Source organism: Oryx dammah, unplaced genomic scaffold (genome assembly GCF_014754425.2).
Source record: "Oryx dammah isolate SB20612 unplaced genomic scaffold, SCBI_Odam_1.1 HiC_scaffold_2, whole genome shotgun sequence".
NCBI lineage: Eukaryota > Metazoa > Chordata > Mammalia > Artiodactyla > Bovidae > Oryx > Oryx dammah.
The window spans coordinates 100,176,431-100,193,532 of NW_024070186.1; the positions used below are offsets into that span (position 1 = coordinate 100,176,431).

Genomic DNA, 17,102 nt, shown 5'->3' on the forward strand with positions numbered 1-17,102 from the left:
TATGATATCAGGAAATAACTTATAAATGACAACAATTCTATCATCTTAATATCCTGAAAATCTTATTCTTTTTTCCTATATCTATACAAACCTTGTTTGTATGCAAATTTTTTTTCATACTTTGCAATTTTATTTACCAGCATATGTTACCTATAGCTTAAAAGGTTTTGCATGATTCTTAAGCTACCTGTGGTTGAAATTTCTATTATATCACATACATACATCATAATTTGTTTAGCAATTTTCAAGTATTGAATCATATGCTTTTTCAGTTTTTAGCTTATTTAAACTATTACAATCTTTATAGAAAGGTTCATCCTTAAACTAATAGTTTTCTTCGGACCATTTAGCTACTTAAGATACATTCCCAGAAGTATAATTAATAGGTCATGAGGTGTGAACATTCTCCTTATTATCAACAGCACATTTTTAAAAAACATGGGAATATTTCAAATGTTGTATTTTGCCTTTAAAGCTTTGCTGCGTTTCAAGCTCTTGTCAATATCAGTTGTCCTCTTTAATGATAACTCTCTCCTCCTGCTTTCTTAATTGAATCCAGGCCTTCCCATTAGGGCCCAACTTCCCTGCATCATTCTCAGATAACGGTTGTTTATTTTCTTATATCCTTATTGCCTCAAGATCAGGAGGACTGGATCAGGGCCTTTCTTGTTCTCTATTGCTGCCTCCATATATTACTCCAACCTCAGAATTTAAAAACCAGAACAAAACAACAATAACAAAATTCCTGCCTTTTATGGTTAAAAGCATATACTATAACAGCGCTCCCAAATGGAGTATTTTTTGGCCATATTTGCATACCACCATTAATACTATTTAATTTTATTCCTGAGATTATAATTGTTCTGCTTACATCAGTTTATTTTAAACAGAGACTGACCAAGGCACATATTTGTATAGTTTATGAAGTCTACTTGATATGCAAATTCTATTTTAATGTGCATTACCCAAATACATAAGTAGTAAATTTTTGTAAAGTTTGTCCAGATTCTGAGAAGTTGGTAATACAAGTGGCATAACTCTAACATCCCTGAGATTCTTAGTAAAAACAGACGAACTAGCATAGTAAAACTATAGGCAATATCTATGGGAACACTAAATAACAATATGACATCATTAATAGTTGGGGACAAATCAACAAACCACTGTGGTATAAGCAACTGTGCAAAAAGAAACAGGAAAATCAGTGGCCCTTAGGACTAAGAACTTACCCCTTCTACCTTCTAGAAAAAAGTCAACAGACAATCACTGGAAAGAAAGGCAAACTAATCTAAGAATAGCAGCAGAAACAGAGAAAGAAGTTTGTAGGCACCAAATTACCAGAGCCTTCAAGGGAAAAATGAAAAGGCTTGTCAGTGCTAGAGCAGAGGGGACTTTTCAGAGAAATCCCACTCTGAGACGAAATCCCCGGGAGTAGAATCCAAATTACACCAGACAGGCCCAATAGGAGAAAGCAAAGAGGCAATTTAGATAAAAGTGAGGGATAGGAGGAAAAGAAGTGCATCTTACAAAGTACAATGGCATATAATTTATTTTGAAAATAACAGAAGAGAGAGCTCTAGAGACACTGAAGACTCTAGAAAAGATAGCCTGGTGTACTCTTCTGTGATAAAAGTCAAAATCTATTTAACAAACATATTTAGAGCAATAGAAAAAAATGGGTTGGAATCACATATAAAGATACATAAGAAAAAATGAGAATAGAGAGAAAAGTCATATTCCTACAATAATAACAGCATATTAGAAAGACATGACTTCAAAATAAATAAAAACTATAGCCCAATTATTCAAAATGAACTAAAAGAAATAAAATGATATAAGCTATGATAAGTTTTAGAAAGACTGCTAAATGAGTCATTTGGAGAGAAGAAATTCTATAGAAGATAAGTGAGAAAATTCAGGAAAGGGTTGGAAATAAGTTTTTAAAATCATTTCAGAAATTAAGAGCAAACTGGAAAAAAAACCAAGAATGTATTAATACAAAAGTTAATGCATTAAAAGAAATTTTAAAAATAGAATGAAGGAAATTTTTAAGTGAAATATTAATAAATAATGGATTTTATAAGCAAAAAAGAGCCAAAAGAGATTCAAAGAAAGAGATAGGCAAGAAGATGGAGAATAAATGATACTCAAAGAAATAAACAATAGAAAAACACTGGAAATTATAACTCTAGTACAATTTCTTAAAATAAAATGACTAGAAAATATATATTAAAAGATTATATTGCAAAAGTAGGAAAATCAGTTCTGGGGAAAGAAAATCAAATTGTTATTAATTTTTGGACAGCAATTCTTTATGCCAGAAAATAATATTGTAACATTTAATGGGCTTCCCTGGTGGCTCACATGGTAAAGAATCTCCCTGCAATGCTGGAGACCCAGGTTCAATCCCTGAGTCAGGAAGATTCCCTGGAGAATGGAATGGCAACCCACTCCAGTATTCTTGCCTGGAGAATTCAGTGGACAGAGAGGTGTGGCAGGCTATAGTCCATGGGCTTGCAAAGAGCTGGACATGACTAAGCAACAACTTACACACAACATATGTAATATACTCAAGAATATATGAGTTAAGGACATTATATTCAATCTTTAACATGAAGATTATACAAATAAAACTTACTAAGAGCTCACACAAGAGCTCAGGGAATACTGCACCATGAGCATTTCCTGAATATTCTCCAACAGAATATACTTCAAACTGAAGAGACATTTACATAAAGTCTGAGGGTAAGTGCTGAATATGTATTTACCTCTAGCATGAAGAATAAATAATTATATAAGTGAGTAGTAATGAATATATATTTTTAAATGAAGATACAACATAAGTGTCAAAAACAGGGTTGGGTGGGTATTGAGGGACTTCTTGTTTCAGAGCATGAAGAGGTCGGTGAAAAAAAGATACATATAAAACTGAGCAAATGTGTTAAAAATCACCATTTTCAGGGCCCTGGAAATTGACCAGAGACAAACATTTAATTAATAAACATTTCTTCTTGACAAGCCACCAGAGCTTCAGTAAGAACAGTAGGAGTCTTCGGCCTGATGCTTTGCAATCCTCCCATCACCTTTCTCCGGAGAAGGTGATGGCACCCCACTCCAGCACTCTTGCTTAGAAAATCCCATGGGCGGAGGAGCCTGGTGGGCTGCAGTCCATGGGGTCATGAAGAGTCGGACACGACTGAGCGACTTCACTTTCACTTTTCACTTTCATGCATTGGAGAAGGAGATGGCAACCCACTCCAGTGTTCTTGCCTGGAGAATCCCAGGGACAGAGGAGCCTGGTGGGCTGCTGTCTATGGGGTTGCACAGAGTTGAACACGACTGAGGCGATGGTCTAGAGCCAGATATCCTGGAATGTGAAGTCAAGTGGGCCTTAGAAAGCATCACTACGAACAAAGCTAGTGGAGGTGATGGAATTCCAGTTGAGCTATTTCAAATCCTGAAAGGAGATGCTGTAAAAGTGCTGCACTCAATATGCCAGTAAATTTGGAAAACTCAGCAGTGGCCACAGGACTGGAAAAGATCAGTTTTCATTCCAATCCCAAAGAACGGCAATGCCAAAGAATGTTCAAACTACCAAACAATTGCACTCATCTCACATGCTAGTAAAGTAATGCTCAAAATTCTCCAAGCCAGGCTTCAACAATATGTGAACCGTGAACTTCCTGATGTTCAAGCTGATTTTAGAAAAGGCAGAGGAACCAGAGATCAAATTGCCAACATCTGCTGGATCATGGAAAAAGCAAGAAAGTTCCAGAAAAACATCTATTTCTGCTTTATTGACTATGCCAAAGGCTTTGACTGTGTGGATCACAATAAATTGTGGAAAATTCTAAGAGAGATGGGAATACCAGACCACCTGACCTGCCTCTTGAGAAATCTGTATGCAGGCCAGGAAGCAACAGTTAGAACTGGACATGGAACAACAAACTGGTTCCAAATAGGAAAAGGAGTATGTCAAGGCTGTATATTGTCACCCTGCTTATTTAACTTATATGCAGAGTACATCATGAGAAACCCTGGGCTGTAAAAAGCACAAGCTGGAATCAAGATTACCAGAAGAAATATCAGTCACCTCAGATATGCAGATGACACCACTCCTATGGCAGAAAGTGAAGAGGAACTAAAAAGCCTCTTGATGAAAGTGAAAGAGGAGAGTGAAAAAGTTGGCTTAAAGCTCAACATTCAGAAAACGAAGATCATGGCATCTGGTCCCATCACTTCATGGCAAATAGATGGGGAAACAGTGTCAGACTTTATTTTTTTGGGCTCCAAAATCACTGCACATGGTGGCTCAGAGGTTAAAGCATCTGCCTGGAATGCTGGAAACCTGAGTTCGATCCCTGGGTCGGGAAGATCCCCTGGAGAAGGAAATGGCAACCCCCTCCTGTATTCTTTCCTGGAGAATCCCAGGGAGGGAGGAGCTTGGTAGGCTACAGTCCATGGGGTCGCAAAGAGTCGGACACGACTTCACTTTCACTTTCACTTTCACTACTTGGAAGAAAAGTTATGACCAACCTAGATAGCATATTCAAAAGCAGAGACATTAGTTTGCCGACTAAGGTCTGGCTAGTCAAGGCTTATGGTTTTTCCAATGGTCATGTGGGATGTGAGAGTTGGACTGTGAAGAAGGCTGAGCGCTGAAGAATTGATGCTTTTGAACTGTGGTGTTGGAGAAGACTCTTGAGAGTCCCGTGGACTGCAAGGAGATCCAACCAGTCCATTCTGAAGGAGATCAGCCCTGGGATTTCTTTGGAAGGAATGATGCTAAAGCTGAAACTCCAGTACTTTGGCCACGTCATGCAAAGAATTGACTCATTTCAAAAGACTCTGATGCTGAGAGGGATTGGGGGCAGGAGGAGAAGGGGACGACAGAGGATGAGATGGCTGGATGGCATCACTGACTTGATGGACGTGAGTCTGAGTGAACTCCGGGAGCTGGTGATGGACAGGGAGGCCTGGTGTGCTGGGATTCATGGGGTCGCAAAGAGTCAGACACGACTGAGCAACTGAACTGAACTGAACTGAGGTGACTTAACAGCAACAGCAGCATCACTTTTCTCAACAGCAGCAGCAGCATCACTTTTCTCAACTGGGGAGAAAGGTCATTTCACCATGTTAGAGCTGGCTACCAAACCCAGCAGGTTTACTTCCAAAAGGGACAGACTTAAGTTAGGTATGAGCATGAAAATCTTTCACTTTGTCAGCTAGCAAGGATAAACTTGGTAGGCAACAGAAAAAAACTGAGGCTTGGTTAGCCTGGGTGTGCAGTCCCAGTGGGGTGAGTGGCAGACCAGACAGAAAGTTAACAGAGATTCTAGAAATCAGAGAGTCATAAAAGTGCCTACATAAATTCTTTACACATCCCAGGTTGACTGGGAAAAATATACATGAGTAAGGGGATCTGAGAGAGCTCAGTGAAAAGTAAAGGCCAAGGGAGGCATTACTGTCGCAACTTTGAACACAGTCTCCAACTCCCTCCCATACAGACGTCTATGTGTAGAGGGTGGAAGCCTATTGGGCTTGAGATATTTGAGCAAAATTTGTTGCCAAATTCATTTGTGGACCAACAAAGGGAATTTGACAATGTACGGGCAATTCCTTGGAAGTAAAACTAAAGACGTGAGGATTATAGTAAAAAGCTAAGCAGAGGTATCGATGGCCATAAGTGTATGGCCAAATGAGATAGATTTTGCAATTTAAATATGAGCAAGTTATTGAAAAATTTCAAAACCCACAGAATCTAGAGTTTTCATGTTATGTTTTTTTTTTTTAAATGGTTAGCTTTCAACAACAACAACAAAATGATAATGTATGAAGGAAACAAGAAAGTGTAACCCATACTGAAGAAAAAAGCGGTTCATTGAAATTCACTCTGAGTAGACCATACATTAGATTTAACAGACTTCAAAGCAGCTAGTAAAAGTATGTTCAAAGGATTTAAGCAAAATATGGTGACAATGATTCAATACATAGGGAATTTTAGTGAAGATAAAAAGAAACAGATGATTATTCTAGAGTTTAAAAGTCAACAATAAAAATTTAAAAATTCACTGGAGATTCTCAACAGCCAATTTGAGATGGCAGAAGAAAAAAAAAAGCATACCTAAATAATGATTAATATAAATTACCTAATCTGAAGAACAGAGAGAAAGAAGATTGAAGGAAAACAGAGTTTCAGAACCATATTGTGATTGATTGTGAAGTCACTCAGTCGTGTCCGACTGTAGCCTACCAAGCTCCTCTGTCCATGGGATTTTCCAGGCAATAGTACTGGAGTGGGGTGCCATTTCCTTCTCCAGGGGATCTTCTTGACCCAGGGATCGAACCCACGTCTCCTGCATTGCAGACAGACGCTTTACCCTCTGAGCCATCAGGGAAGCCTCAGAACCATATAGGACAAATCAAGTGTTCTAACATACATGTAATTAGAGTCATAGAAGGAGAGAGGAAACAGAGGAGGAGGACAGAACAAATATTTGAAGAAACAAAAGCCAAAAACTTTATATTTGATTTTTTAAAAATTTCTCCAAATTAATCTACACATTCAAGAACTTTAAAACCTAAGTAACATAAATATAACTAAATACCCACCTAAGCATATCATAATCAAACTGCCAAAAGCCAAAACAAAGAGAAAATTATGAAAGCAATCAGCAATGAAAAAATCTCAGATTTATCACATGCAGGGACCAATAACCGAATCAATGGCTCACGTTTCACTGGAAACAATGAAGATCAGAGACATGTTCAAAATACTGAAAGAAAAAACAGTCCACTAAGAATTTTGCACTCAGTGAAACTAACATTCAAAAATAAAAATGAGAAAAAAAGACAAAACAGTTCATGGCAAGTAGATTTTTCTTATATGAAATTCTAAACTATGTCCCTCAGGCTGAAAGGAAATGATACCAAATAGTAACTTCTCTCCATGGGATGAAATGAAGAGAATGTGAAATGGTAAATATATGGGTCTATATAAGGTTTTATAGATATTTTCTTTTTCTCTTCTCAGTTTTTTTTAAGAACATGAAATTCTTCAGATCATTAATTATAGCACTGTTCTTTGGGTCTATTATATGAGGTCGTTCATGTGTCTGTTTTTTCTCTAGTTTTTCTCTTTTTTTCACAACTTACTCCAGCACATCCCTTCTATTTGTTATTACTGTCATTAACAATACAATGTGTCTTCTTTATATATGTAATATGGGCTTCCCTGGTGGCTCAGAGGTTAAAGCGTCTGCCTGGAATGCAGGAGACCCGGGTTTGACCCCTGGGTCGGGAAGGTCCCCTGGAGAAGGAAATGGCAACCCACTCCAGTAGTCTTGTCTGGAGAATCCCATGGAGGGAGGAGCCTGCTAGGCTACAGTCCATAGGGTCGCAAAGAGTCGGACATGACTGAGTGACTTCACTTCACTATACATGTAATATAACAAACTGCATACATAGAAAAATAGAAACATTGGAGTTAACAATAAGGATATTAAAATAACTTTAACGTATTCAAGAATAGAGAAAAAGATGAAGGGAATAGATGAAAAGATGAACAAGTTCATCAAATAATTAAAACAATAACTTTAAATATAATATCAGAAATTAAGAATGAATTTGATGAGACTGAAAAATTACTGTATATCAAGAAAACCACTATTTGTTAATTGGAAAATAGGTCAATAGAAAATTTCCAAACTGAACCACAGAGAGGAAAAAAAATAGGAAATACCAAAAAAGTACTAGAAATAGTAAAAATATATTTTGATATAATATTTAATACCAGAAACATAACATCAGAAGTTTAAATACTAATTTAGAAAATATGGAAGTGTTGGAAATAAAGAGTGAATTTCTGTATAATCTAGGAATGGGGAAAATTTTTCTTAAGTATGACTCAAAATTAGAACCATTAAGGAAAAAGTGATAGATTTTATTTCAAAAAGTAAGAATTATGCTGCACTGGAAACAATACCAAAGGAAGGTATGGATAGATGAAAAACAGAAAATATTTGCAATTTATATCACAAAGGGTTAACAGATTTTATATATAGTATATTTTCAGCCTAATAAAGATAATAACTATAATGAATTAAAATTCACTAATATGCTTAAGTTCATACAGATTCTTGATACGGAACACGAATACTTATTTGTCACCTAAGAATGCTAGTGAACAAATTCATTTTTAAAACTGGTAAGTAAAGGGAAAGAATCAAGTATTTATTCTGTGGTCTTTTTTTTTTTTAAACAAATTGTGTATCTAATAAACAATTGGTTCATGGGAGGAAGTTTCTCTTTATAAGAACATTTCAGCTGATAAATGAAGGAATGAAAAATTAGAACATCATTATCTGGCAGCCAATAATGAATCAATGGACCTAAGGCAATACCCATCAATGGCTGTTAAAATCACACAGCCAGACGTTATGTAGTGCTGATGTAACTACACAACATCATCTATGAAATATTCTTACCAGAAGATAAAAATAAATGTGATCAAATATGTATACCTAACTAAAAGATGAAGAAAGAACATGGAGATACCATGAGATGTAAAAGCAAAATCCAGGCTGTGGGTAATTATACAAGACAAATAAACAAATTTGCTCAACAGATGCATTGGCAAAGAAAAATAAGAAATGTCAGACAGCCTTCAGATTAAAAGAATTGACTGGTCAGAGGCAGGGGGTGGGAATTGGCAAAATGAATGAAGATGATAAAAAGGTATAAAGTTACAGTTATAAGATAAATTCTGCAGATGTTATGTAGAGCATAGTGATTAAATTGAAACACCATACTTCATGTTTAAAAGTTGCTAAAGAAAGTACACCTTAAAGGTCCTCATCATAAAAAAAAAAAGAAAATTGTAATTGTGTGAGGTGATGGATGTTAACTGAACTTACTGTGATGATTACTTCACACACACACAAACACATACACACATATAAGATCATCATGTTGTATACCTAAAGTGAATACGATGTTACATGTCAATTATATCTCAATGAAACTGGGAAAAAAGGTCGAAGAATGAATTATGCCTTTTGCAGGGTAACAGCATACAGTTAGACTAAGATTTTCAAGATTATATTATCAAGATTATTCCTTTCTATTACCAGTACTACCCCTCTGCTATTACAGTCTATACTACTTTATTCCCACACCTCCTCCTCCTTCCACCATTCCTCCTTTTTCTCCTACTAATGCTTCTAAAAACATGAACACCGCTTCCCTCCCCACCAAGGCTTTGGCTATAATCTGGGAAATTAAAGCCACATGTGTATGTTTTATAACCAGGCCTAACAACAACATATTTTAAACGCATTAAAGTCTTAATAGTCTGAAGCACTGTGTGACCCAGTAGCATCAAATGAAGGAAACCTGGGGATTACAATCACCCAAGGCTTGAGTCAAAGAATTGTGTTTCTTGGCATAAATCAAATGCTAATCTATAAGGAAATTCTGTCAAATGAAAATGAAAAAAGAAGCAAGTGCCAAACAGTGTGTAAAATTTCTGCCGCCTTCCACAGCCTCAGAGCACTAGTTCATACAAAGGAACAAGGTACAGTTAGAAGAGGCCCTTCTCAGCTTTTCCCTCAAAGCCTCCAGGAACGTGGGCAGGTGGGCAGGCTTTACATTGTTTTGTGAACAGACAGGGAAGAGACTGACCTCGCAAATGACAGAGAGGAAACGGAAAGAGGTCACAATCACCTCTGGTCCCTCAGCATTTTCATATTTACATTCTTACACACCACTTCAATTTGTATTTGTTCACCTACTGCACATACTTGTACTCGTGTGCTTGCCGACCCAACCGACCTGTTGAAGATCTCCCAGGGATGTGAGAAGGTAGTGGTACAAGTGAGAGAAGTGAGCGAAGATCAAAAGAATTAAGGGGAAAAGATATCATTGGGGGAATTTGACAGGGCTTTTGAGTAACAAGAGGCCCCATCTAAGTATCTGTCCCTTAGGGTTATACCAGGCTCACATCTTTGATCAGGTGTCACTAGTGGTAAAAAGCCTCCTCGCCAACGCAGGAGATGTAAGAGACAACTGCTTCAGTCCCTGGGTTGGGGAGATCCCCTGGAGGAGGAAATGGCAACCCACTCTAGTATTTTTGCCTGGGTAATCCCATGGACAGAGGAGCCTGGTGGGCTACAGTCCACGGAGTTGGAAAGAGTCAGACACAACTGAGGGACTGAGCACTCGCATCTTTGATCACTGTATGGTGAAAGAGTTCTTTCCCTTTCTTTTTTCTTTTCTATTTTTCTCCCTTTATACCCAAATACACAGCACCAGAACATTTCTTTAACACTGATGCCATTTTTCTCTCCTCTGGTCCAGCTGATGAACAGCAAAGTTATAATCAGACGATTGGGAACTGACAAGCACAAAGCATGTATACATGACTTCTGTCTCCCCAGTGATTTGCTGTTTTTAGCAGCTAGAAGCTTGGCCCTTTAAGAAATACATTTTCCCTCAAAGGCAACACCACCCTCCTTTCTGAATGACACAGTATCTCTTCTCCATTGGCTCTCTTTATGTCGAGCCATTCCCACCTCCTATTTCCTATCCATGTTGTCATTTCTCTGTGGAATAAACATTAGGCTCTCAGGTATGTAGCAGCATAGTTTACAGTTTTAAGAAGATAAAAAAATCTTTGTTCAAAGTGAAGTTCAACATGTACTTGTGGTAAAGTGTGGCAAATGTTCTGTTGGGCTCCATATTAAAGAAAAGAAAGAGAGTGAAGTCGTTCAGTTCTGTCCAACTCTTTGTAACCCCATGGACTGCAGCCTACCAGGCTCCTCCATCCATGGGATTCTCCAGGCAAGAGTACTGGAGTGGGTTGCCATTTCCTTCTTCAGAGGATCTTCCCAACCCAGGGATCGAACCTGGGTCTCCTGCATTGCAGGCAAACGCTTTACCATCTGAGCTACCCATATTAGGCAAATACAAAAAGAGAGGGGGATGGACTCATTTTTTAATAAGACTTGAGAAATAGAGTTCACTCATTATGTTTATATTTACTATTCATAATGAAAACTATCACTTTCCAAACTCTTACTCTTTGGCAGGAACTATGCTAAATGCTTTATAGCAATTACCTCATCTAATCATCAAAATCATGGTACCTATGAAGGAGGTCCTATAATTATCTGTATTGGTTACCTTAGGAAACAAACTTAGGGACTTAGAATAATATGATAAAGATGAAATATATAATGAATGACAGAGCCAACATTCAAATCCAGACTACCTGCCTCCAAAATCTATATTATGCAGGTAAACTCTATACAGGTTTTCTCATTTCTCTTCATTCTACCTTATCACCCCAATCCATCCCCAAATGAAGTATTTTTCCTGGAAAACAGCAATGGGAATTGGGGCATTGTTAAGGCAGAGGTAAAGGAGGTCCTGCTCTGTAGCTGGACTGCCAACACCATGGTCTTATCTCTTGATGAGAAGTGGAGAGGAGATAATAAATCCATATGTGTCATTTGGCCTGGGCAGCTCCTTGCCTTCTTTAAGCATGGCCTTTGTGAGTTAGTTTTTGTTGTGTTTTTTTCCTTATACTACCAGTTCACTTTGCCCCTAAGTTAAAATCATTCCATTTCGTATGCATTTTCCATTTGTTGACTTTCATTTTCATTTTTCCCACTAGTATAGAGATCATTTACTTTAGGACCAACTAATTTAGGGTAGCCATTATTATCATCATTTTCCAGATGGGCTCAGAGAACGTACATGTCAATCCCCAGGTGAAATTCAGTTCCAGCCAGAAAGGAATTAGAACTTCAACCTAGGAGTCCTGCCTCCAAAGGTGGCCCAATAAAGCAAGTATGAGTGAATGCTACACATTCAGCAGCCTCTTGGTACTTTCCCCTGCCTTGTAAGAAATATATCCAAAGCCACTTTGATAAATTCCCCCCCACAAATCTGCTCTGATTCCTTAGTCTCCCATCTCAGTGAATGGTACCACCATTCAGGTGTACGTGCCAGACACACGTTTTCTCTCTCCTTCACTCACACTGCCATTGTCCTAGATCCACTCTATGACCAAGTCCTACCTGTTTAATGCCCAAAGTATCAAATTTGTCATCGTCTTTCTATATCTATCCAAACAACCACTGTCTCCTCTGCATTACTGGGGTTGTTCCCTAAGTTCTCTCCACCTTTTCTTCTCATCCCCTTTCACTTCACAAATTCAATCAGGCTTTAAATGTCATGTCATCCTTTGGATGAAAATACTTTGATGTCTTCCCAAGGTGCTTAGATAAATATCAAAGCCTTGAACACGGTTGACAAGGTTCAGTATGATCTGTCCTTACTGTATCTCCCACTTCATCCCTTAATTCTGCACTGCAGTCCTACTGGCATTTCCCCATGTCCTCAAACACTGCACAGCCCTTCACAAGAGCAGTTTCCTGCCTCTGGATCCGTCATAAATCTCCCACCTCCCAAATAGTGTTAATATCCACACAGTCTTCAGACCTCGGCTCAGGTACCACTTTCTCAGAGTCCATTTCCCTGGCTTCTGTCACATACTCTCACAAAACCACTGTAGCCTTTATGACTTATCATTGCTTCAATTTAACATTTATTCATGGCATTATTTGATCAATTTCTGTCTTCATTTCCAGGCAATACCTCTTTCCACTCAACCTTTCTGTACTTAGACACTGTGCCTGGCACATGGCTGGCTCAGAATACATGCTTGTTGAAAGCTGAATGCTTTCAACACATGCTTCCTTCCCACTTGCAGTCATACTTACCATTTGTCTGGATCTTTAGGCTGTAGATTTTTGTCTGAATGCCCTCTGGATACAGAGTGAAGCTACACTCATACTTCCCAGTGATCGAGGAGGAAACATTCCTCAAGTGCAGAGTCCACTCAAACACATTCCCAGGAGGTTCTCTGAAAGCCACCAGTGACCTACAGGGACTCTTGCTACTGCAGTAGAAGCCATGTTGAGGATGATAAACTGCCAGCAAGTCCACCTTCTCAGTGACCTTTGACCACTGCGTCTGCACCAACAAGCCTTTCTTCTGTGTTTGGCAGGTCAGGTTGACATCAGAGCCAGGTAAAGCGTAAACGTGTTCTTCTGCACCGAGTGTTTCTTCCACTACTCCTGAAAAGGAAGGGTGTGAGCCATCAGTTTGCATGATTCACAGAGAGGGATTCTTTGGTGAAAGACCTTGGTTTCTCTGGTGAACTGAGGGAGCAGCTGGAACTTTCTTTCCTGGCTGCCTTAGCTTGAAGGGAACTTGTGCCAGATTCAGAGAGAGAAGCATAAAACTCAAACAAAAATGGAAGACATTTGCTTAAACACACTAGAGGATATTAGTAAATTTTGAATATCTCTTGGTCTATTGGTGTGTCCAAAACACAACTTAAGGTCTCTGAATACCTGTGAAAAAAATTAAGCTTATTTAAAGATTGAAGCCCGCTAGTAGATTTATTATAACAGCTATTCCTGCAATGAATATAACTGGCTTTTTTGTTTATGAGTTAACAGCACATAACACACAATAACACCAAGTATTATTTTCTGAAGCTGAAAAGTAACTAATGAGCATATAACAATTAAAAAATACATGTTTACAGGTGGCTTTTACATATAGGTTATCTTGTTTAATCCTCCACACACATCAAAGTGTAATGCTGTTAACACTATTCATCAAAGAGGAAACCAAGGCACAGATAAATGATTTACTTACAGTCACACTTCAGTGAAAGAACATGAATTCAGTTGTCTAGTGTCTGTGCTCTTTCTATAACCTTCAGGACCTCCAAACTCCCTTCCAAATTGGTTGAGAAGAGTAAGAAATTTGATATTCAATAAGAGAGTCAAAAGGGCCACCATTTCCCTATAGTTAGGGTTTCTGAGGTAAAAAGGGGAAAAAGAGTGGCAGAGGTTTCCACTAAAAATAAACCATTGAGCAGCAGCATCTATAATCAACACTGAGATACTAGACATGAAAGAAGATTCCCTCTCATCAGTTCTTTGACCAAATGGTACAAGACACTTCAGATATGCTAAGCCTTTGACATGCCTTCCATAGTGTAGGTCTCAGTTTTAGAATTAATATGGAATACTGTTTCAGGAATGATATATTATTGCGACAAGTACCACTGAAGCTCACAAAGGAAAAAGATAAAAAGATGACAAGCAACTGAGAAAAAACCAGGCTCTCAAAGGTGCTTGACAAATGGGAATTACTATACTTTTATGGATGCAGAAGTTTGGGTAGGCAGAGGTTAGTGCAGTTTAATGTAGCTGCCCGTGAGCTCGGCTTTGCCTAATAATACACCTCTTATCCTATCTAAAGCATTATATTCCAGTGTCTCCTTTGATTTAGAAATCCTCTTTAAAATCTTTGTAGCTGTATCTGAAAAGCACAGTTAATTCTTAAGACACTCAGGCTCACAGTAATACCCTCATGTTATGGAATGCAGAATGAATCTTTCTTCCTGCTGTTTTAAACAGGCCCTTTAGGCGCTGGTCCCCGCTGTCACAAGGAGTCTACTTTGTCTTTCAGATCCATACCTATACATGCCTCATTAAAATTCAGCATGTTTGACTCCCAAAGATCTGAGTATTTGGAGGAGAAATGATTGTTAAATCCAAAAGAGAAAGTATTTGAGAGAGAGAAAAAGTTGAGCAAGAAGCTCTGAGCCTTGATGGCATTGTGATTTTTCTCTTTTTCTTTCTTTTTCTTTTTTTTTAGTATTCCGGAGTTTTTCTGATAACCACTTGGACAGCATTTCATTTTCAAGAAGCATAGTTTTCCAGTTACTCCAGAGACCCTCTTAGGAAGGAAATGGGTGAAAATGTCTCAGAGCAGTGGCACAAACCACCCATTCCTTTCTTGTTTTTAGTGCTCATTTGTAATCATTTCTAGATCCTTACATCTCTGAGAGCTGCCACTTAAGTACATAACTGAAAACTGTAGTAACAATCTGCCTTTGGTGATCAATTCCAGCAGTAGTCACAAGGCATTTTCAATGAACAGAGGCCCTGTTCCCTCCCTAAAGCAGCCAGTGTGACAAGAAAGGACAACCAGAACCCTTACCCCTGATCAAATGCATCTGGATGATGGAATAGACAGCACAGTATGCCCATTTTTTCTCCATTGTCTCCTGAAGACCTCACACCAGCATTTTCATAATGATCACGGAAGTCAATAGATGCCTTTAACTAAGAAAACTCCAGCCACCCTATTCGTGCTGAAAAAACCCACACCCACCACACGCCTGTGTCTGTCTATCACTTGGCAAGACCCCAGGAAATGAAACGTCAACAGGAAAGTAATGTGGTTCACAGCTAAGTATAACCTTCAACAGAACAATGTTGAAATTGTTCTCTGAAGTCTTGTGCATCACCTTCGTTAAAAGCATTTTCAGTATCCAAAGATTCTCTCCTTCAGGATCTCTGTGTCAGTCAAACTGCTTCTAAAATCCAAACAAAGGAAATCGTGCCGAGCAGTTCATAATGCGCTTTTCATGCATTTCTTTGCAAGAGCACAAAGTCGTTTAACAAATGTGAGCTCACTGTCTTTCATAATAGTCTTTCTGTTCAGTTTGAAAATATGTTTTCTTTCCAGAATTACTTCAGGGTGAAAGGACAAAGAATTAACACATTTAATTTTAATAAGATCTGAAAAGTAACAGAGGTCAGCTCCTGCTAGGAAATGGAATTTTAACATCTCCTTTCATTCAGGGAAACCCACATTCCCTGAAGGTGTAGAAGTGAAGGCTCCTTTTCCACTCCATCCAGGAGAGGCTGGTGGTCAGGGAGGAAAGTCTCACCATGAGGGCAGGAGGTCTGCTTTGATAACAGAAAAGCATGTCTGTGCCTCAGCAAACACCATACGGAAACAGAGAAAGCAATCAGAATCTAAAGGCCGAGTATCTCCCACCTCACCTGGCTCCCAGGCCTGTAAACATCCACCCACTAACTTCCATTTACAGAGGACAGAGACTAGATTTCAGGGAAATGACTCCTTGGTAAAGATGTCTGGTTATTCACAGAAGGACATGATGACTGTTCCCTGCCAGATACAACTGTACTGGGTTTCTAGCTTGGGGTAAAATAGGATGTCTTTAACTTCCAACATTCAGAAATGTTAGGCTGGAATTACAGAATAAGTTTAATGAACCTAGAATAAAAATAAATATATCCCATCTTATGAACAATTGGTGAAATATTCTGTGACCCTACTCTGATTACTGAAATATAGGAAACACCCAGCAAGCCTAAAGGCAAATGAGGGGGCTGAGTTGTGTTCTTAAGATGGTTTCTCTTTTGAGGTCAGGTGGAGATAATTCTGACCAGGTTGTCATCAAGTATCATATTATGCATGTACTGATCTCTCCCACACAAGGATTTAGGGGGATATGGATGATGCTAAGATATAAAGCATCACTCCTGCCATTCAGGAATTACCTGGGAGAAGAGATTTTTCACATAATGAAATAGGGCTACTGTCTTCCTGGACGTCCAGGCTACCCTCTACAGCACCACTACAAACATTTGCTATGACAACTGTCGTACTTACTCATTACTACTCAGCCAATGATGTTTCCTACAAAGGCCAGACAATAGTTACTGATTTCCTAGTCCAGGACTCCCAGACTTTTATTCTTACTCCCCACTCTCAACTCCTCAGTAAGTCTCAGGTCCCTCGAGTTGTTGGGTCAGATGGGGCTGACAGGTATTTTCAGGGAGGGATAGGGAGTTCAAAGTCTTTGAATGAAAGGCAGGAAGAAATATCACTGATCTTGATGCCTTCGTCTCTGCCCCCTTTCTAGAAATTTCAGTAAATCACAGTGATGGAGTATAGTAGCAAAAACAGGCCAGAAGATACAGTACGAAGACCCTGATCCGTAGGTTAGTGTCCCTATTAAACTGAGACATATTACAAGCCTGGGGAGGGATTTTAGCTACCTACTCTACTTTTCATATTAAGAGAAATCTACCTAACTGGATGCCAATAAGAATCTAAATTTATTGAATTCTCTAAGAAAAATATCTTCCCCTTAAAGTTTCTAGAGGTCTCCTATCTCTTAATGTTGTAAAGTGAAGCAA

The 17,102-nt window shown here is 38.6% G+C and overlaps 1 protein-coding gene across 2 annotated transcripts in view; it reads right to left on the reverse strand.

Annotated features, from left to right (window-relative positions):
• CD96 (CD96 molecule) overlaps positions 1-15,910 on the reverse strand; it is a 100,907-nt gene extending 84,997 nt beyond the window's left edge. For both annotated transcript variants that reach the window (XM_040224875.1, XM_040224882.1), the window contains exons 1-2: positions 15,088-15,910; positions 12,786-13,142 (exon numbers count right to left, since the gene is read on the reverse strand). In XM_040224875.1, coding sequence (XP_040080809.1) covers positions 12,786-13,142; positions 15,088-15,148 — 418 coding nt within the window. In that variant the 5' untranslated portion in view covers positions 15,149-15,910. The remainder of the gene's footprint in view (positions 1-12,785; positions 13,143-15,087) is intronic.
• Positions 15,911-17,102: the final 1,192 nt, after the last annotated feature.